Source organism: Seriola lalandi, unplaced genomic scaffold, assembly GCF_002814215.2.
Source record: "Seriola lalandi dorsalis isolate HSWRI2012SDOR001 ecotype SW California unplaced genomic scaffold, Sedor1 jcf7180002054234, whole genome shotgun sequence".
NCBI lineage: Eukaryota > Metazoa > Chordata > Actinopteri > Carangiformes > Carangidae > Seriola > Seriola lalandi.
In genome coordinates, this window is record NW_019524787.1 from 55,692 (window position 1) to 78,195 (window position 22,504).

General features: G+C 39.6%; 3 protein-coding genes across 5 annotated transcripts; 1 reads left to right on the top strand and 2 right to left on the bottom strand.

The window, feature by feature from the left end:
• Nucleotides 1-890: 890 nt before the first annotated feature.
• Nucleotides 891-8,191, bottom strand: gprin3b (GPRIN family member 3b). The gene is made up of 2 exons (XM_023404197.2): nucleotides 7,851-8,191; nucleotides 891-5,695 (listed from the first exon to the last, which is right to left on the bottom strand). The coding sequence occupies exon 2, from the start codon at nucleotides 5,610-5,612 to the stop codon at nucleotides 3,399-3,401; it is 2,214 nt and encodes a 737-aa protein (XP_023259965.1). The 5' UTR covers nucleotides 5,613-5,695; nucleotides 7,851-8,191; the 3' UTR covers nucleotides 891-3,398.
• Nucleotides 8,192-11,844: 3,653 nt separating this feature from the next.
• On the top strand, nucleotides 11,845-18,981 carry elmod2 (ELMO/CED-12 domain containing 2). Of its 2 annotated transcripts, none has more exons than XM_023404225.2 (9): nucleotides 11,845-12,000; nucleotides 13,378-13,525; nucleotides 13,618-13,646; nucleotides 14,904-15,001; nucleotides 15,106-15,235; nucleotides 16,546-16,679; nucleotides 17,578-17,646; nucleotides 17,762-17,895; nucleotides 18,032-18,981. In XM_023404225.2, exons 2-9 carry the CDS (start codon nucleotides 13,381-13,383, stop codon nucleotides 18,187-18,189), a joined length of 897 nt encoding a protein of 298 aa, XP_023259993.1. In that variant the 5' UTR covers nucleotides 11,845-12,000; nucleotides 13,378-13,380; the 3' UTR covers nucleotides 18,190-18,981. The 2 variants fall into 2 exon arrangements, with proteins under 2 accessions (XP_023259993.1, XP_023259994.1); XM_023404226.2 differs by having other exon boundaries at nucleotides 11,867-12,000; nucleotides 13,381-13,525.
• A 51-nt stretch (nucleotides 18,982-19,032) lies between these two features.
• On the bottom strand, nucleotides 19,033-21,943 carry ucp1 (uncoupling protein 1). 2 transcript variants are annotated; one of them, XM_023404223.2, is made up of 7 exons: nucleotides 21,783-21,943; nucleotides 21,451-21,584; nucleotides 20,995-21,193; nucleotides 20,512-20,709; nucleotides 20,283-20,384; nucleotides 19,731-19,911; nucleotides 19,033-19,585 (listed from the first exon to the last, which is right to left on the bottom strand). In XM_023404223.2, exons 2-7 carry the CDS (start codon nucleotides 21,574-21,576, stop codon nucleotides 19,471-19,473), a joined length of 921 nt encoding a protein of 306 aa, XP_023259991.1. In that variant the 5' UTR covers nucleotides 21,577-21,584; nucleotides 21,783-21,943; the 3' UTR covers nucleotides 19,033-19,470. The 2 variants fall into 2 exon arrangements, with proteins under 2 accessions (XP_023259991.1, XP_023259992.1); XM_023404224.2 differs by having other exon boundaries at nucleotides 21,451-21,587; nucleotides 21,783-21,939.
• Between the last annotated feature and the right edge of the window lie 561 nt (nucleotides 21,944-22,504).

The following is a 22,504-nucleotide window of genomic DNA, read 5'->3' on the forward strand; positions in this document are numbered from 1 at the left end:
CTGGAATCAGTGTTACACCCGTCAGGACAGTAAATTCACACTGAAAGGAAGTGTTCACCATCATAAAGGTGATGCTGAGAATATTCCCTTGTGTAGTAGTGTTTTAGTCAAAGCTTGTGGGAAATGAGTTATTATCTTGTTATTACGCTGGACACTGACACCTGGAAGTCACATGAGAGGAATATTAAAAGGTAGAACTGGTCGTAACTCAGACAGAAGAGCACTGCAATTAACCTTCAAAACTTTAATTAAATTAGATGAGCAGACAGTCTTACACTGAGATTCTGCTGAATTACATAAATTTAAAGCACAGTATGGCGCCTATAGAGCTGCAGCAGCTAATGGTTATTTTTTTATCAATTAATCATTGGTCTATACAGCATCAGATAACAGTAAAAAGTACCCATCATGATTTTAAGTCATTAGTCTTGTTTTGTCCAAACAATAGTTCAAAGTCCAAAAATATTTGCTATGTAATGAAAGACAAGGAAAGACAACATATCCTCATATGTCAGAAGCTGGAACCATTGACTGTTTGGTATATTTGCCTGAACATTCATTGATCTTCTGCCAATTACTTTTCTCTTGATTAAATAATTGATCAGTTGGCTAATCATGGCATCTCTAATTGTTTTAATCCAGTCAGAGGCATGAAATGACAGAGAACAGTTACAGAAAACTAATGTATAGTTTTCCCAGCCAGGCTGTGTACAAACTGTGCTTCACTGACATTTCCCTCAGTGTCTTGTTGGCTTTGTTATCATTTTTATTATTACAGTATATTAACCCTCTGGAGTCAGGGTTAATGTTCTCCACATGCATGGTCTCAAACTCTGGATCCTTTTGTGTGGTGTGTAAAGCTGTCAGAAAAATAACACAGGAGCCTATAAAACTTTACAAATCTTTAAACACTTTGGTGACATATCATATTTTTTAAGGACATGCAAGTGTTTACGATATTGAACAACTTTTGGTCACGTGAAGGTTAAAAATACCGTGCATTGATGATGTAACAATTTATCCATTGAAAACTATGGACTTTCATGTTTTGATTGGTTTTCAGGCACCCCTGTATTACTGCCAAGTCGGACATACTGTATCTTTCGGAAAAGTCGGAAATTTCCTGTCTTAATAAGGGATGGAACTAAAGATTATTGATTAATCAACCAATTATTTTCTTGATTAATCATTTAGTCTATTAAAAGTCAAAAACTAAGTCTATAACGACTTCCCACAGCTCAAAGTGTGTCCAAAGAGTGCCCTTAAAATGCTTATTTTATTCAACCATGATGCAAAACAAGCATCAAAGCTTCATATCTGGAGAGCTGGAACCAGAAAACATTTGTCAGTTTTGCTTGAAAAATGAACAACATAAAAAAATGACATATTGGAATCTCATAATTACAATAACTGTGATGGTACGTGAATGCAGCATAATCAACAGCAGTAATTGAAAACACTTGTGTGAGTGTGTAGGACTTTTAAGTTTGTAAAAAATACAGAATAATGCAAAGGTCAGGACAAATGGCATCTTTAGAAAGTCATGGTATCCCCAACATTGCTCTCACACTCACAAGTATTTTTGAATATTAGCTGCTATCATGGCTGCATGTGACAGGGTCTGTTTATAGTCCCTCAGGTCCAGATGCTCTCCTGTTTTCTCTCTACCTTCTTCAAAATGCTTAAATGAGATGTAGTTCTGGCACTCTCTTATTCTGGTCTCTTATCCACATGGTGCACACCTTTATATAACAATAAATCCTATCAATGATACCTCACCGCTGTGTGTAGCTGAAATCTCACAGACAATATAATAAACAGACAGATTGACAATTGTACGTTGGATGCAGATAAAACTAGAACTGCCCATTTTCAGGCCCTAAACTGCAAATAACCAATATCCATCCTTCTCTTCTATGACTCTGCACTTACTGCAAATGACTTGTTCAAAATCTTATCTTTAATTCAGATTAACACCACAACAAAACAACGCCCAAAACTGTACATCTTGTTCTTGGAAATATCCACAAGACTGGGTCTCTCCTGTCCTTCACTGGCCTATAAAACTCACAGAAATGCATTGATTTTTTTTCTCTCTCTCTCTCTGTCTGGCTGACACAACCCTGTTACTGTAGATCTTACGTTCACACAAAACTAAGCAATGCTGACCATTGGATTCATGTAAAACTAAGCATTACTGACAAGGCTCACCTGAAAACATCAAATGCACGGTTGTTCATCTGTCTGTCAAACAAAAAGAACTAGTTAGGAGCAAGGTCTTTGCCTCTGAACAAACTTTTCACCCTCGTTAGGGTTCAGAAACCGCCTCATTAAGCTTGAAACTAATTTATCCAGCACCGTCTACAACCTACTGTACCTTTACTCTCAGCAGCAGTCTGTCACTCCCTTACATCTCCTGTGGACAGCCCTGATGTTGCCTGCTGCTCTCACATCCTGGTGCACTCGGCTTAGACACATCCACAGACAGTATCTCTCCTTGAGTTACTGATGCGTTTCATCTGTCTTTCTGATATAAGGATTGAATTTCTTTTCCTTGCCTTTAATTTCTCTACAGCCCCTGGGCCATCAACCTTTTTGTCTAGAAATAAACTTTGTAATAACACATGAAATATTCTTAAAATGACCAAAAAAAAAAGTGATGCTTAAAGTCTGTCAGTGCACCAGAAATGAAGACTGTGTAAAGCTCAACTTAGTTTGTTTTTTTTGTTATTTTAATAGAAAACCAAAGAAGAACAGAGATTAAACAGTGCATGTATGCATACGGTCCCTTTTTTTTTTTTTTTTTTTTTTTTTTTTTTTTTTTTTTTTTTGCACAACATATTCACTCACTGAAAATAAATGTGCATGAAAGAAAAAAATACATCAATCTTATAAATATAGGGCCCTAAAACATCTCAAATACAGATACCAAATGCACCGAATGTAATAAGATGTTGGTTTAATATATTTGCACAAATATTCTGACAGTAAGTAATATGTCTATCCCATGATCAGTGCCATGTACTGTGAAGGTCTGGACTTCATTTTAGGTCATACAACTGCCATTGCAACTAATATACATGCGTTTCACTATTATTGCCTTTGTTATTTAAAAACTGTTAGAAGTCTTCTCTCTTTTTTTTTTAATAATATCTATTTCTAGAAAATAACTCTTGAGTTGTTCATTTTTATATTTCTATTTCCTACCTTCTTTGATCACAAACATCACAAGTAGTTTTCCTCTTTATGCTACAACATTCCAGTATACTTACTTACTTACAGGGATCGTCACCCCACTAATGTTTCACTTGGCAATGCAGTCATGACGAGGAGAGGACAAACATTTTGACCTCTAGGAAAAAAGGGAGGAGTCTGACATTGGCCACCTCTGTGCTGTGCTACTCGAGGACGGAGGAGGGAGGGGGACGCACGCAGCAGTTGGGCCGTCTGACATTTTGCAGCATTGACCTGAAAATGTTCTGCTGCCTCCTTTTGTTCTTCCTGCCCTGTCCCGGCGAGTCGACACCAGAGATCGACTTTCGGAAGGAGGTCTGGACCATCAGTTTCCTCTCTTGCTCCTTGATTTTACACTGCAGGTGGCTCTGAATGGCAAAACCAAGGGATTCTGGGTCCACAGAAGCCCCGTAAACCTCCCAAGTCATCCCTTGTTCATCCCAGACGACATCATGGACGCTCGTTCCTTTCTGCTTCCCTGACTGGTTACCCTCTTCTTTGTTCCTCTCTGGTTCTATCTTCTTTTTGCCAGAATTTGTCTCCTTCGTCAGGGCTTTGCCTCCAGCTTCCTTGCTCTTTTCTTTTGAACTCTGAGCTTTGTTTTTAGTTAGACCTGACTTGGATGTGGTGTTTGCTGCTGTTGTTGTTGGCAGGGCCTTTTCGGCCTTGGTTGTAACAGCAGCCTGACACAGTGCAGCATTGTTACTGTCAGCAGATCCAGACTTGGAAGCACCGGCTGTCTCTGGGGGTGTTCCTGATTTGAAAGCGGGAGCTTCAGCAGTGGTTGTTTTAACTGCAGATGTCTGAGCTGCAGTTTTATGCTGGGAGTTACCTGTCTCTCCTTGGTCCTTGTTGTTGCTGTGTTCAATATTGATTTGATAAACTGGCTGGATGTTGCATAAAGCTGGCCCCGGTTCTTTAGGCTTAGCCCCTAGCCTGGCATCTTGCTGCTGGGACAGAGAGTTTAAAACCATGCCTGCATTTTGGTTGTGGCACATCTCCGCCTCGACTGTGAGTCTCTCTGACCTTGGATCAGTAGAGGTGGATAGAGAAGTCATGCTTATCTGATGGAGACCCACACCCCCATCCACCTGACAGACTACAGCCAGGCTATGCGCCTCCTCCCTGGGGACTGCACCACCGCTCGGCCTGCGAGTCACAGCAAAGGGCAATAAGCTCGGACTTGTGGCCACAGCCTTACTGGCCGTGTTAGCAACGGCTTGAACCTCCATATCATGACACTGCTTGACTGGGGTGGATGACAGGGATGAGGTCATAGTCGAAGCCTCTTTGTAGAGCTTGCAGTGCTGCTGCAGCTCTTCAGTGACAGCTGTGTCAGTCTGGCTGGTTTCCTCACTCACCTGCCCGTATGCCGGCTTGTTTCGTATGGCCTGGGGCTGAGTGGAGGAGTCCTTCTGTGAAGACACTGGCTGATGTTTATCTGAGGAGACTTGTTGTTTCTTTGCTGGTTGTAAATCCTTCTCTGGAAAAGCTGAACTCAGATTCTTATTTATAGATGCGGCTTCTGCTTCTTTGATGTTAGATGGAGGTGTAGTAGAGCTACGTTGGGTTGTAGTTTCCACGCTTTTTTGAGGTTTGGGAGTCTCCTGCAGACTGACGGAGCTTTGTGAGGAACTTTGTGTATGATCAGGCTCTTTAGATTCCTGTGCTATGGCAGTGTCCTTGTTTTGGGGAGCTGATATACCCCCTTTATTCTCCTGTTGGGGTGCAGATGCTGTTTGCCTCAATTCACAAGCATTGTTAAGATTTTTATTACTTGGAGAAACATGTTTATTACTGCACTCTGCTGCACTGGCTTTGGCTGAGGATGTCAGCTTTGCACTCTCTTCCTCTGCTGCACTTGGCCCTTTTATTCTGCAGTCATTGGTCCGCATGTCGACCTTTGACACTGTAGCAGCAGATGACAAGCCGTCCTTACACATTTCCTTTTCATCAGGCAGGCTTAACATTTTCATATTAGCGTTAGAATCCCTCTGGTCATCTCCTGCCTCACCCACACTTTGGCCTGTTAGAGACAGGTCTGGCATCTGTTGGTCTCCACCTGTCACAAGCTCAGATTTTGTCTGGTTTCCATTGGCTGGAACTGGTTTGTCTGACAAGGTGCTGCTAACTGGTTCACCTCCCTTGGAAGCTGTTTTTTGGGTATGTGGGATGGTGTTAGTGGGAGCAGCAGTCAGAGATAAGTTATCCTGTTTGTGGTCCGGAGATGTGAGGGTGGGTTTTGGACAAACCTGTGAGAGTTTGAGGTTGGGCTCTTTAGTCCAGTTGGCATTAGACTCCTTATTGCCCAGCGTGTCCACCACAGCCAGCTGAGGCACCATCTGGACTGTCACTGTCCTTTTTGGGTTAGTTCCCATGTTGGATTCACAGTTTTAAATATCGTCGTAATCCAGATCAAGATGAAAACAGAATATGCTACCAGTTGCTTTGGTGTAAGTTCCTAAAAGAGGAAAACAGAAATAGATTTAGTTTATTTAAAATTATTGAATGTCAATTTTCATAATTAAGACCAAAATAATCAGAACAGACACATAGTGCTCCCCAGCGTTCAACATAGTTTCTTTGATTATTTATTAACATGTATTTAAATAATCATTGTTAGATTAAAGAGCCAAGCACAAGAACAATCAATGATGTGTTTTTGCCTAATTTAATCACTGCTTTGAATTAGATTAATATATGTAATTCAAAGTATAATTTTCAAACTGATCGTAACATACGGTCTTAATAACAACGCTGTATGTCTAAATCATGGTAATGTGGAGCGTATGGAACTATACTTTTTAAAAAGCTGTGTTTCCTTGTAATGACTGCCTGCCTCTGTAATGCTCTTTGCAACATGCTTGTGATAAAAGCCTACAGAAATAAATAAACTGACGGTTAAAGCAGGATTCAACCAATTCTGAACACATGTCATCTTCTTATTTTCTGAACCTTGATTAGAGAATTGGAATATATTTAAAAATGCTTGGTCCAATTGTATGAGTAGCAAAATAAATAAATAAATAAATAACTGAAGGTAATCCCTAAAGAGTATGCAAAAATGCTGCATCACACCAAAGCAAGGTTTATGAAGCAAAGTAAGCAAAGCACAGAAACAAGACTTTGACATATGTAGGCTTAAAGTGCTTACAGATAAAGGATGACATTTTTTAATTTAAAAACTGTGGATGTTCTTCATTTAGTGGAGTTTCATCTTATCTACCAGTCTTGGCTGGTTTCAGAACACCTCATCATCCAAATCTCATCTGAAGTCATCTTAAATGCCAAGAATAATGAGTGTTACAGTAGATAAAGAGATACCTGATGAATCCTTCTGTTATTGCTCATGAAGAGGCTGAACCAGATCGTTTTTGGTGACGTGTCACTGAAGTTACTGTTCTCTGATAAATGGCATACTAAACAACCTAAGACACTGCCAGATGAGATGAAAGTTCATCCTGAAAACAACCACAATCTCTCATTTAAAGTTGAACCATCTTTTCTTTGTCATTGGCTTTTTTTGTGAAGAATAAACAGAGAAGCTTGCAAAGCCAGCACGATGTGTCTTTAGATCCTTTTTCATCTTGAGATCAATCTAGTCTAAAATCTAGGCAGTGACCTACAGTTTCACAAATCTCTTTATCCCAGGCCTGATGAATGACTCCATCTCAGTCTGTCTCCTAAATGTGTTAAAGCATCTGGGCCAATTCGCCAAGTAATGTGCCAGCACTCAGCAGACGTCTGAAATATCTGATCCTTTGGAGTCAGACAAAATGAATTGTTCCGTGAGCGAGACTTTTCATTACACATAACAGCCTACACGTATGAAGCGGAAGCAGAGACATCAGTGTATAGTTTAGTGGTCCCCGGAGAGTTGGCCATGTCCATTGCAGTGACAGTATTGATGATAATCCATTCGGCATAATGTGCAGTTCATCTCAGTGAAACTAATGTTAAACTCAGCCTCGTCCTTTGGGTTAATTCCCTTTCTCACGACAAGTCTCCACATTGCTTCTCTTTAGGAGGGAAACAACAAGCATAATTGATTTTATACTAATCAGGTCACATTTATGTCTGCATTACTCAAAAAATAAGTCCTTCTTATCACCAATTTAAACGACAGAAATCAATGTCTTACTGTACTTGGTCACCTGAAAGCATAGTTTTTGGAAGAGACTTGAAGAATAGTAGGTTACTGTTACCAGTCATGGACAGGGGTTGCCCATTTGTGTGTGCTCTCCCTCTATGCGTCTGCCTGTCTGTTATCAAAGTGCAAATATTTATGGAGAGCATGCCCTGACCATATTTAGATATTATACAATTAAACCACCCTGGTGTCTAGGGCTTTTACCCCTGCAGCAGTATTAGAAAATAACAAGAGGAGTGCATGCAGAATGTGAATTGATGCAAAACGGCAAAGATAACATACATTAAACTGATGCACACGACCAATTAAGATCTTTGTCATGTATCATAGCCCACATTTGCAGTCCTGTCCCACCCCAGCATCTCAGAGGCCACTGGTGTTTGCTGATTTGCTTTGACCTTGCGAACGAATTCAACATCTGACACGAAGGAAAGCACCGTCTGGTGAAAAGAGGAGGGAGGCTTACCTTGAGAGACGCTTTATGTCCCGTACCGTGGGGTGCCGTTGGCGCGTCCGTGTCAGTGAGATGAGGCTGAATCCTGGGAATGAATATGGAAAATCAGCCCTGTGTCGGTGACACCAAGCCACGCCTTCCACCACAATATGGGTCTTGGAGGTATCGATCCTCCACAGCAAAGCGCAAAATTCAAGCACCCTGAGTGACTGAACGTGCGCAATGAGTCATCGCTGACCGACCGATGGATGCTGTCCCCCGGCTCTTTATCAGCGCTGCCTCATGCTTTGATAAAGTGAACCTTTTGCACAAAATGGACCTCTCATGGTGCGTGCCATCCCAGGCTGAACTGGTCCAGGCAGCACAGGCAACGTGGTGCAGCAGAGTGAACCAGATGAATGGATGAATCGCTGAGAGGATGAGAATGGAGGAGGTGCTGTATCAGCCGCAGGGAGCTACAGGAGGGTCACTTGCACTTGAAACTGATTACTTTTAAATCCTAGCGCTGGTCTTTGACTACTAGAGGAAAACCAATATTCCAAGAAGATGGATAGTTTATTTTGCTATGGCATTTTTTCAGGGATGGATTTATGAGCAGACCCAAGCCTGTGTCCCTGTGTGTTGTGTCTGTTTACAGGGCTGTATTAAGGTACATCATGTTTCCAAATGGGATCAGTTACTTTTATCACATGAATCTGGAATCTGAATATGAAGAGATGTTCCTCTGTGGTTTGAAGAGGTCTGCTGAATAAATGATCTTTATAATCAGGACATTTACAGCAGGCTATTGGCTTAGTGTCACTTAGTGTGTGACTCTGCCAGAGATGCAGCTGACTTTCATGTGACATCTGACAGGTGCAGAGAAGACCCACTAACAGATTTTGAATTCTCCCTTTAGAGCATCAAAAAAGTTGCTATAAAAATGTTTTATGTGGACAAAAAGGTTGCAGTGGTGAATGTAATGTAATGTCATTTATTTTTCAAAACAGATAAAATGACACAATACGTTTCAGTGAATCGGTAAAATGCATTTTCTGCTTTACCACTGCAGACAACGTGCATTTTCTTTGTATGGGCATTGGCATAGGTGGATAAGTGGCTCCAAAACTGGAGGTGAAGAGATGCCCAAGGGGCTACAAGATAAATCTGGGGGATCACATGATGAAAAAGGAGATAATATAAAAAAAAAATCATACTCTGCAAAAAGTATTCTGTTTATATTTCAGACTATTCTCTAATCTTTGTTTTTTACTCATGAAGTTCTGCCCCAGAAATGATAAAAAAAAAAAACAAACTGAGGGGAAGCAATCGCTCAGTTTGAAGTTACTGAAGCTCACAGACGTGCACACACTGTGATGATTGGTTTGTTTGCCTTGCTTAAGAACCCAAAAAGCCTTGATTTACTGACACAAACTGTTCTGGAAACAGTGGCCAACGAGCCACAATCTCAAGAAAGTATGTAATTCTGGGCATGGCTTTTCAGCCTACACCATATTCTCCTATCATGTTTGTACCTAAACCTAACCTCAGACGACAGTCATATAATTTTTGTAAAACTCATTAGCATTTTGGAAGGAGCTGACATGATGACATCGAGCGGACAAGGGTGCAGGATCAGAAAAAAGCTTGTATTGGTCACTTTAGGTAGTGACAACAAGGATCCTTGCTTTGGTTTTCTCTTAAAAATGTAGTGGTTTGATGGTCCTATCAGCTCTTACCAACTCTGGCCGCCCCATGGACTCTCGACCTCTATAGGTAGAAAAGCTGGAAGAGAGAAAACAACACAACATTCAGGGTCTTCAGTAATATCAGCATTATAGTCTATTTCCTAGCTCATTCTAAAATAATCTCTCACTGTTATTATAATCTCAGTGGTTACTTTGGGGACTCAGTTTTCAAATATAGCCTGGTTGTGAGACAGGAGCTCCTCTTGGAATGCAGTCACTGTATGGGATAAACCTCCTGCCTTAAAAAGCCCAGAGGGACTGATTAGGTGAGAAAGAAGACTGTGACTTAATTACAGGCGAGTGCACCACTGGTGAGCAGCTCCACATGGGCTGCATGCATTGCTCATGTGCTGATACGCCAGACTTGTGCTTCAGGGTGGTGGCTGGTTGCCAGTTTGGAAAGGTGGTAAGGACACGGTGGGAGAAAATAAATATTATTTAACAATAAAGATAGGTGGTCTGTTGCCACCATTTTAAACTGTGGCCAGATACAGTAACACAGAAAGTATAACTTAATTTAATGGTATCAATGGAATATTGGAAACCTAATGCCAAGTATAATATGTCATAATATGATTTGTCTGTTTTAAAAATAGATTTTGAAATCAGTTTAATCTAATGCACACGCAGTCATATTGTGGATCTGGCATCATCTTGTGGTTCATTTGGGAAAAGCAAAGACTTTGCTGGTCCCAGTTCAGTTAGCTGAAATCAATCTGATCCACAGACAATAATCACTTTATACAAAGATACTGTCAGTTTCAGTCTTTCTGTAATGACTCAGGATGAGTCAGTGGGTTAACAATTTGGATCTATCTAGCTAATGCTTAATATAAGCCGACACATTTTGTGAACTATAGGCTGTGTGTATACATCTGCAGCTGTGAAGCATGCCATATACAAGGGGTCAGCAATTAGGTTCAACTGGGAGCCAGTTTTTTCAGCTTTGTTCAAGGGGGGCACCAACATAGTTGTACAGGTGCTGTGCCCAGATGGAGGGCTGTTGGGGATTTTGGCAACTATAGATCATGTTTTTATTTCCCCTGGCCTCAGCAATTCCATCTTCAGTCAGACAGACTTATATTGCCTATAGCTGGTTCAAACAGCAGCAGTGAGACCCCTCACTGGTACCAAGAAGAAAAACGGTATCTGCCCATGGCCAAGTACCAGGTTACAAGTCTGAACTGCTCATCTCCTATCCCACCATACCCCTCACCTCTGCTGACCAATCACTGCTTTCCCTTCCACACCCCCAGAAATCCAGGGCTGACTGAGCATTTTCACTTGTTGGCTCTAAATTGTGGAATAGGTTGCCACACACTGTTAGAGTCCCCCCTCCACTGAAGTCTTTAAAGACCATAAAGAGCCATCTAGTTTCTTTATCATCAAGAATATCTGACTGGTCATACTGTTTCTTATTTGTGTTTTGCTCTGTGCAATGCTTTTGTTTTTTATGATTGTATCCAGATATTCTTTGTTTTTATCAATTTACTTATATCCTCTTAATTATGTCTGAGTTTTTATTTGATTGTATCACTAAAGCCTTTTGGTCAACATTTGTTATTTTTAATTGTGCTCTATAAATATACTAACTTGTATCTGGTGACATATTACCTTTTTTCCATCAGTTAGTTAGGGCTAAGGGTTACAGTGAGGGTTACAGCAGATAATGTTATATATATTATAGCTCTTATACACAAATATATGCTTTGTGTTGAATTACAAGACATGAAATGTAATGACAGGTTAACCACACATATTAGCAGTGATGTGTTTCATACTTATCAGTACACCCTTTCTGTTAGACAGCCACTCATTTGTGTTTGAGATACAAATCATTGATTATTATTAGATGTTGTGGTGTCTCTTTATTGGGACTTACCTCTTTACAAGAATTAGATTTGTAAAAGGGTTTTGATGCAAACTATAAAAGAGAAAACTTAACATTTTGTTGGGGGTTTCAGCATTATAGTTTGAGGGCCAGATTGGCCTCCTTTTGTGCAGACGTGTACAGACTGCTGTACGTTGGGTAGACAGTAGATGGCGCAGTAAAAGCGTTCAAAACATACTGTCGTTGAAATCGCTGTCGTGTGCTCAGTTCAAAGACGTCATGTCATTCTGCGGTCACAATAAATTCAACCCAAGTTTTCTCGAAGTAAGCAATGTCAACATTTTGGCAGAAATCGTAAACTACCCACTCATCAAAAAACTATCCGCAATCCACATCCAATTTTTAAATGTAAGGACGCGTGTCATTCCGATGCAAGAAAGTGCTAGGATTGTAACTGCTATTTGTCCGGTGTGACCATGAACGCATCAGAGCGAGACTGTTGTCAAGAGAAACGTTGCTAATCTCCACACACGGCTTGTAGCTTCAAAGTGAAGCTAAGTTTGGGTTTATCTTTGTCTGGCAGTATTGTCTCTGCGACACTACGGTAAGATTAACTTAATCTTCTCGCTAAATTCCATAAAGCACACCGATACTTGCGACGTACCTAATCTAGGTTAACGTAATGTGGCTAGCTAACAGTTAGACGGATACAATGACAACCTGTTGTTTGAACCGGTTAACTGTCAGCTCGGAGTTTTGAAGCTAGTTACCTGGAATAGTTTATTAAAACCAGGGGTGACCAGCTAGTAGCTTTCAGTAATATGCTGTGGTTAAATTGCTTCCTAAAGCTCCACGAAACTCACCAAATCTTTGTAAACTGAATGGTTACATTTGTCTGAAGTTAGCATTAGCGTTAATGCTAGCTGTAACAATGCTATTGTTTTGGCTGTCTGAATGATCGCTAGCTTTCTCCTTTTATACGTTAACATTATGCTCTCTTAGAGTTGGCTTTGTGTTTGTATTTTAATGGCGACCAACTGTATTATAATAGTCTCAACTGCTCCAAACTGTCGCCATTGTCTTTATAATAGGCAGACTAGTATCAGTCTTATTCATAATGGTGACAGTGGTGGAAAGTGTAGAAGTACATTTACTCAAGCACTGCACCTAAATAAAGTTTAGAGATACCAGAACGTACTTTGTATTTCTGTTCCATTACATTTAAGAGGAAAGTATAGTTTTTCTTTGTTTTTACTCCACTGTATGATTCAACAGCATAGTTACTATAGCATCTAGATATGCAGTCCTACATTTGACAGTATATAAGTAACTCACTGAGAAATGTAAATTTACAAGTGCCAGCTTCTCTTAAATAAAGTCTACTTTTATGATACCTACAAGTTTCAGGTTTTTTGAGGCGTTAATTAAATTCTATGTGTTCATACACAAATAATGAGTACTTTGGATTCTTTAAATACATTGGATAATGGTAATGACATTACTGTGTCTGAATATGGTTTTACTAATAAAGCCTATTTGGTTTTTTTAAGTTTGATTCATTATTTAAAATTTGACACCAAGACTTTTACATCTACAGAGTATTTCTACAAAGTGGTAGTCACACTTTGTAAAGTGCTTGTTCCACTGTCAGTAAGTATTTGTAACAGCGCTTTACATGGATGTTCAACCAGTATGTAAGCCACAGAAATATTCATTAGTTTTGGTCAGGTGTTAACTTATACTTTATACTGCTGAGTAGTCTCTGATCCATAGCTTGGCTGGCCATTTCCATGTGCCATGTACCTCTGATGTAGGACCATTTATCAGTGAGGCTGTCTTAGTTATCCACCCATTTCAAGCATGTTAACAAAGTGACTTACCAGACAAATGTTAAAATATATATTAGATTGCTTATTGCACTCTCAGATTTGTTTTCTTGGATTCCTTCCAGTGTTTGATGTTTTAATTTTTTGTTTTTCAGAAGATGTTTGGGTATATCTGGCAGTACGTCTACACATCCTTTCTGAGATACTGGCTGAAGTGGCTCGTCAGACAGGCGACAGGGAAATGTGAACTACAGAGAATATGCTCTGGATACAAGCAAGGGGCAACAAGGACAACAAAAGCAGGTGAATTAAATCAACCTAAATTTGGTCTACTTTTGCTACTTAGTATTCATTTTTTTCAATTATATTCATCTCCCTCCTGTGTCCTATTGTAGAATACTCCATTCGGTCATCTAAGAACAAGGTAAGAAAATGTTACCATTGTTAGCTGTCAGTTTTTTGGTACATAATTTACTTACCATTTAGGTTTAGTTTTTAGATTTCAGTGGTTGTGTTTTAAGAATAGCTTTCAAATTAATTTCATATATTTATTGGTAATGGAAATAATTATGAGTTGCATATGTACAGAAGTACATTGATCTTACAATGCAAGAAAAAAGAATGGAACAGATTATGTAAATGAAATAAATGAAGTAAAATATAGTTCTAGGCTGCAACATATAGACACACTATCAAGCACAAGCATAAATCCCCAAAAGAGGCAACACAGTCATTGGATAAAATTATAAGATACACTCTGTCTGGAAAATCTGCTTTCATATCAGACACTCAAACATCACATTAAAAATGTTGCATGATAAATGTCATTTTTTTGAATAGTCAAGTTTTATCTCTCACATGTCCATTGGGTCTTATTTTGTTGTGTTAAATGTGATTGTTGTAAATTAATGATGTGTGTTCTTATGTAATTATGTGAAACTTATTATTGTTGCCATTTTGGCAGGTCTCTCTTGTAAAGGAGATGATGTTTCTCAAGACACTTTGTAGTTAAATGAATAAAGAAATATCATATTCAGTATAAATAATGTAGTAAGTGATAACACAGGTTGTTTGATCAAAATGGGAAACAGTCATGAGTTCTGAAAACACACACCAGAGTCTTTTCTTTCACCACAGTCTCGCTATGATGGCTGCAATGAAAAAAGACCGTAAGACGGCCAGCAGTCTTTGTTGGGTGGATCTCAGGGCCTTAACTATGTTAAGAGGGTCAGACTTTGGAGGTGGAAGCCTGATTAATTGGAGGTAATTTTCAAACTTTGTGGGCTCACAGAGAAGTCTAAAGGAGACACCATTTGCTGTGCTACTGACCTCTTCATTATCTTTTAGGCTCATGAATGTGTGAAGCCCAGTAAAGACATATCCTGCGATCTTAATCTTAGTCTTTATCTTTCACTACACTTGCCAAGCTTAGATGAATTGACTCCACTTGTAATTCATGGTTACAGCTAGGTAAGCATTTTCTAATCAACAGTCCAGTTCAGTGTGGAAACTGAAGTGCTTGGTCATGTTTTTCATTGTCACTGAGCTTGACATTGAGAAACATTTTTTCACTTTGGTTGATAGCATAGATTATATAGCACCCACTGTGCCAGTTTTCTGTCTGGTATCATTATTTCTCTGCGGCTACCTCCTCACTTTCCTGTGCTTTCTTCCCCTGTAGATTTTAAGAGGAGCTTTGGAAACCAGCAAGGATAAATTAGAACAACGTGTGGATCAAATTATGAAAGAGAAGAATGTCAAGCCCCAGAAAGATCCCCTGTAAGGGTACATCTTATCTGCTAGTCTGAATTTGGCACCTGCACCTCTTTAATTGTAATTATATTCAGTTCAATGTGTTCAGTCCAATCTCCCTACTTTTCAAGGTTCAAGGAGAGCCTGCACGTCTGTCTGCTACAAATAACAGGATACAACAGTCTGTATATAACTGTGGAAGACTTGAGGAAGGAAGTCTTCAGCTCGGAGAACGCAGAACATGAGGCCATGCTTTTGAAGGTACGTATGTGTTCCTGCTTATGGATCCATACATTAGAAAAAGAATAAAGCAGTTGCTGTTTATGTTTTAGCTACATTGATGCTGTTCCCCAGAACAAATAAGGATACATATGTCCAAGGTATACATACACTCACCAAACACCTCTACACCCGCTTATTCATGCAATCATCCTATCAGACAATCATGTGGCGTCAACATTAAACACCAGAATGGAGGAAAAAATGTGATATCAGTGATTTTGATGTGGCATGGTTTGATTATTTATGAAACTACTGCTCGCCTGGGGGTTTCACATGCAACAGTTTCTAGGGTTAACTCAGATTGGTGCCAAAAACAAGAAACATCCATTGAGCAGCAGTTCTACAGACAGAAAGCCAGACCATTTAAAGCTGACAGAATGGCTACAGTAACTCGGATAACCACTTTTTTTTTTATACAACTGTGGTAAGCAGAAAAGCATGATGTGGATGGGCTACAACAGCAGAAGACGACATCAGGTTCCACTCTTGTTGGCCATGAACACAAATTTCTGCTGAGGCACACAGATGACCAAAAGAACAAATGCACAGACATATGTCATCAGCAGCATGAATCCATGAACACAACCTGCCTTGTGTCAACAGTCTGGCTGGTGGTGGTAGTGTAATGGTGTAGGGAATGTTTTTTTTAGCGCTTTGGGCCCCTTAATACCCGTCAATCATGGTCTGAATGCCACAGCCTATCTCAGTGTAGTGCTGACCACGTGCATCCCTCTGTGGCCACAGTTTACCGTCTCCTGGCCTCCCCAGTCACCAAATCCTGAATCCAGTAGAACACCTTTGGGATGTGGTAGAAAAGGAGATTAGTAGCATGAACGTGCAGTTGACATATCTGCGGAAATGAAGTGATGCAGTCACATCAACATGGAGCAGAATCTCAAAGTTTCCAACATCTCGTGGAATCCATGCCACGAAGAACTGAGGTTGGTCTGGGAACAAAGGGATGAACTACCCTGTATTAGTATGGTGTTCCTAATAAAGCGTTTGCTTAGTGTATTTCTGTGCCTTTGTTCTTTTGGTCAATCCTTTGTGAGTCTTGGGGGCTACATGATTACTAAAATCAGGTTTATAATTTTTGTGAAATTTGAGAAATGTATTAACTTGATTTTGGTTCACCAGCACAATAAAATAGAAAAGACAGTAGACAAAGACAGTATTGAAAGTATTGATTATGAATCCCAAATGTAGTAAACAAAATCACATTTTGAATCATTGTGCCTGTTTTTCAATACGATTAAAATGTGTGACACTAAAAATATTTGTGCCGTCAGCTCTGGGACCTGTTGATGCCAACAGTCAAACTGGAATCGAGGATAACCAAACAGTGGGGAGATATTGGATTCCAAGGTGATGACCCCAAGACTGACTTCAGAGGGATGGGCTTGCTGGGACTAATCAACCTTGTGTGAGTACTCAATGAATAATACTGAGACATACAGTAAAATAAGAAAGCATAGTTCATATGTGTACTGTCCGTTACAAAAGGCTTTTACTCTGATCTCAGATGGGAAGCAGCTCGAAAACTATACCATTAAAGAGTGAGACAGCACACATAAACGAATCTGACCAAGCAAGCCAATCTTATTCCCCAGCTGTGTGTCATTAAGAGCCTGAAAACACAATCCTGAAATTGCAAGAGAATCCACAGTCAACTGGACCTGTAGATACTTTCACCTTACTTACATACTTACAGCCCAGTTAAATTGCAGCAAAAGTTACTTATCGTTATTTCACAGGCTCATTGATGAGAAAAAAAGAAACTCTTCTTCCTCCTACTGGAAAAAAGCTGCATTTTCAAACCTTTTACGATCAGTGTCTAAAAATTAAACTGGACATTAAACAGGACACATACGTGAAGCATCACAGATCCTTGTCAATAATTTATCTGTGGAGTCTTGCATGTGTGTTTACGTCTTGCCTTTTACCTCACATGTAAAACTTTTCACTTTTCATTACAGATAACTACTTTTAAATAATACTAAAAAGGTGGTCATAGCTATGACTATGGAAGAACAGTGATGAGTCTGTAGGGTACAGGTAGACTATATAAAATAACAGGTGATAATTGTGTCAGACATGTTTGCTCTCATTAAACTCTGACAAAAGAACGGATGAACATGATTTATTTAATCAACAAATATATTTTTTAATAAAATGACACCTCAACAATGATATCCTTATAAAAACTAGTAGATCTTTCTTTGTAAATGTTTGCGATTATCACCAGTGAGAACATGTTTACTGGTTAATACGGTCTCATCCACAGTGAGTAATAATTATACCATACTGTTTGCTGTCTGCAGTTTCTTCAGTGAAAACTACACAGAAGAGGCTCGTCAGGTGTTGTCTCATGCAAACCATCCTAAACTGGGGTAAGAGACATTCATATATGAGCATCACTGTATTTTCCATTGGTGTTGTGTGAGTTTAATCTTTTTGAAATCACTAGCATCGACTTTCTACTAATTCTGAGTACTACCTGTCTAGGTATTCATATGCCATAGTTGGGATCAACTTGACAGAGATGGCCTACAGCCTCCTGAAGAGTGGTGCTTTGAAACCACATCTCTACAATACAGTCCAGAGCACTCCTGAGCTCCAGCACTTTCATCAGCTGTACTGTGAGTAGACCCAACATCAGTCTTTATTATATCCACCTCTGATTCATTATTATTATTATTATTATTATACAAATACAAACCAACATTTCCTAAGAGACTGAAATTATGTTTTAAATGCATGTTTCTTCTCTTCTAGGTTACCTGGCGTATGAATTTGATAAGTTCTGGGTGGCAGAGGAACCAGAGAGCATCATGCATTTCAATCAGTACAGAGAAAAATTCCATAATATAGTCCAGACACATCTACAGGACCCTGATGTGTCCCTCACATTGACTGTCCGTTCTAAAAACTAACATAAATAAAGGATGATAAAGGATTAACACGACCCCCTGAATTCTCCACAGCCCCTGACATTGTTTGATCAGGCATAGGAAGCCACAAAGGTTCAGCATAACAGCTGAAAATTAAAAATATTCCTCAAACATTCAAACAAATTAACTCTCTTATGTTTGGTTTTGTGAGTCATTAGTCATGTTCTGCTCTTGTTTTAGTCATACTAAATTGTTTTAAAGTAGAGCACAAATCTGACCTATACCTCAGAAATGACCATTCCAGTGGTTGATTGTCCTTCATAAAGGGGAAATGAGAGCTGCTGCAGAGGACTGTAGTGATAATACAAGCTCTATCTTTTGTGAGCATTGAAGCACTTTCAGTAAGCAAGCAGCCAAATTGTTGCAGTTTACAGACAGTTATTGAAAAATGGTGATGAACCACCGTATTTTAGCTGTCTTGTTTGTATTTGTTTTCACACTTGTCCTGCTCAGGAATTTGATATTTATGTCCACAGACCATGACTAAAACTCAATGTATGGAATGAATTCCATTGTGGTGTTCTCATCTTAAAAGTTGTGCATGGTATAATGTCCCAAATGATTCCATTAATGCCATCTGTATTATGTAATGATAATGATGTGGAACTCAAAATAGTTGTTTTGCCTCTCTTTTCATAAATTCGTATGTCTGAAGACTGATGTTGCATTTTCATTACCTGCTATTTTTATTCTGTGATTTGCTTTTGAGGAAGTTATGTAATGATTAACACATCTTGCTCAAAGTTAATAAATACACATTTTGATGTTTTGAAATGTGTTTGGTGTCCATGTGTCAAAGGGCAAGTTAAAGAAGCAAACACGGTGTCTGTAAAACAGGGCAAATATATTCAGGATTTACATAAACATGTTTTACATTTTATTGTAGCACCAGTATTATTTTGAATATAAAGGTGTACAGGTTTAAGCTGCCTGAAATGTAGAACTGGCAGATTTAGATGTATAGGTCTTAAAGTGCAAACTCAACTTCCCAAAGGAGGTTATTACCAGCTTGTTTTCATATCGTTCACTCCCACAATGTGGAATGGGCTCATTATGGCAAATTATAAATATAAAAGAAGAACTTTATGTCTTTTTATACACAAGTTCAATAGAGTAGATTGTCCAATACTCCGTTTCCAGCAAAGGACCGTCTTCTTTGACACCACAGGACAAGAAGGTTGTTGAATAAAGCTAAAACAAGAATTGGTATTCATTAGGTTTCTTCATCCGGTGGTTTTTCAGTCAAACTTCGAAACACTAATCTCAGTTTGGGGCCTCGATCCTCTTCTTTGTGACCATCATGGCCCTCTTGATTTGCTCGAATGAGACAAACATCACAACATTCCATGATCCCAACCTCAGAAATGAGGGTACAAATCTACAAAAAAAAAAAAAAAGACAAGAGGTTAGAGGGTTGTGGGGAAAAACAAAGGTGTTGCTTAAATGTCTTTATGGATTGACCTCAACTACAGATACTCCCTAAACAAACAAGTGAGTGCTGGGGTCAGACAGAGAGAGCTTACCCCTTGTAGAAAGCTGTTGGCCCCTCTTTTGTCAACATGGTCCAGGCACAGTTGATAGCGCTCTTGTACTGGCCTGGTGGTGAGTTCATGTACCTGGTCTTCACCACATCCACTGGGGAAGCGATCACTGTGGTAACAAAGCCGGCGCCAAACGCAGATACAAAGTGGCACGGCAGATTGTCTGTGGAGAGAGTTGGAAAAGCTTGTTAACCAAACAAGTGAAAAATGACAACACCCAATGCTCTTTTGTTCTTAGCTGAACAGTATAAAAATTGGTGTCAGCACATTATGTAATCGTGTGAAAGGGGCAATATAAATAATAGAGATAAATGTCTTATTAACTACTATATTTACAGCACTCTGGAGGGAAAATACATCATGTTCTGTACCAGCATGTGTGCTGTTATCAGCTGTGGAGTAGCTGAAGGGGTGAGAGGGTGTGTGGATTTCTGCCCAATCAGCTGTCTCTCTGGCATGTTGTGTGTGTGTGTGTGTGTGTGTGTGTGTGTGTGTTACTGCAGCTCAGACGCATGCACGAGTGCTCTTTCTGACCTGACAACAGGTTATGTTTAAGGATGGCCTCCTTGATCAGATCGTATGTCACCAGCTCTGTGCAGTTGACCAGTGCATTTCTTGTGATGTTGGGTAGCGTGCCTAAAGAAGCCAGAAAAGACATTGATACTTTACTAATCAGTCACAAGGGAACTCTGGGTCTCATGTTCATGACCGGTTAGAACCAAAAAAGAGCAACACATTTTGAAGCATGCTTTCTAAATGACACCTTTCCAGAGTCCACGTAAGCCTTCATTTTGGAAGATGTGTTTGTAGGCCTGTATGGTGCCGTTGTAGCGACGAGCCACACCGTTCAGGTTCATCTGGGCTTGGAATCGAACCTTGACTACGTCAGTGGGTTGTGCAAAGGACACTGCCATGGCACCTGTGGTGCAGCCGGCCAGGATACGAACCAGTACACCCGCGTCTGGAGAAGAATAGACAGGAACAACCATTGGTAGACTGTAAGTGTGTTTACTCAAGTTCTGTAATTAAGTACAATTTTGATGCACTTTACTTTCACAGATTTAACTGCCAGTTACTTTTTGTATCAAGATTTTATATGTAAAACATATGATCAGATTATACAATGAAGATGTATTAAATGACCCACCAATATATAAAGTTGTTTACAACAACAGAATGTTGATTACATGTTACAGTATATCATAAAGGACCTTGCATGTACTTTAAAAGTACTGTAATCACTTACTGTCTTTTCCACCTGTGTAGAAGTTTTTGACATTGTCATAGAGGCCGATTCTGATGGAGGCGAAGCACAGTTGTCTCTGCAGACCGGCTACCAGCCCGTTGTACAAAGACTTGGGCCCTTCTGTTCGGATCATGGTGCTGATTGTCCCAAACACCCCTCTGTAACGGATGCCTTCCACTGCTTTCTGCTCTCCCTGGATCTGGGGTCACACATTGTACTCAAGGCTAAAACCAGCTTTCCAGAACAAAAGTAGAAAACCTAAATGGTGCAAAGTGTAACTATGCAAGTGTCAATGAGTAGAATTGATTTAGGGGACAAAGCTGAAAGTCAAGCTGGTCAGTCTATAGTAGCCAACATCACATTGTGTTCCTAAGTAGTTTATATCAAAACTGGAGTAGATAAATACCAAAGATGAATGGTTGCTTTTTTTATTTGTGAGTATTACTGAACAGATACCTGTAGTCTGACTTTGGCTGTGTCCAGTGGGAATGTGATAATGTCAGCTATACATGCTGCTGCTCCAGCACTCGCCATCTTCACCCCCAGTGGAGGGGGAACATCTGAAGGTTTAAGTCCAACCATGGTTACTGCTGCTGGTGACAGACACACACAGGGACACGTGGAAAGTCAAATCAGTGTGAGACTCTCTTGTAGAAAACCACACTATAAACTTTAACCTCGCATACCAATCCTTCATTTTTCAAACTGTAGTGTCAGTGATTAAAGATACGGTTTATGAGTCAACAGTCAAAGAGGAGATTAATGATAAAAATGTAACAGATACTTACACTTTCTAAAATTTAAGGTTCCTTTTGATCCTTGGTTGTTTGTTACCGGGCAGTATTTGATAGACCAGATTATAATCCATAAAGGGCCCCACTTCACAAAAAGGAAAGAAGCATCTTTTGCTCTGTATTTATATATTTTCCGGCTGGCTTCTTTATGACATCCACAGAGAGGCGTTACTATATACTCCTGTGCGCCGGGGTCAAACCAAAGTCCACTGACTGTCAGAAAGTCAATGTTCAATTTACCCCACAGTGCAGGCACCTTTCAGAAAAACAACTGTTTTACTTCCCCTTTCTGTGACTCTAACTTCAGTATCCTTTCATCCAAATTGTGGAATATTTCCAAAAGTGTCTATAAACTATTATTAATATTTCTAAATGTCCTTTTCTTGTCTTCAAATATAATCAACACTATATCAATATTCACATTCACATTCAGTACATTAAGCAGACTTTAGAAATATCAGCACATTTTTCTGTCTGCCACTGACCTAATATTAAGTAATTATTTACTTGATTAGACCAAGTGTCTGCGCTTGACAACAGTCATGATAAAACACTATCAGTCAGATGAATGGGAGGCTTGCATTTGCTCTGAGCCAATGACAGAGCAGGTGTGTGAATGACAGGGAAAGTGGTTGGAGCTGACAGTCTGTTATGTCAGACTTTACAGCCAAACCTCACATTGCCCTTTCACTTTTGCAGTAGAGTTGTTGTATCAT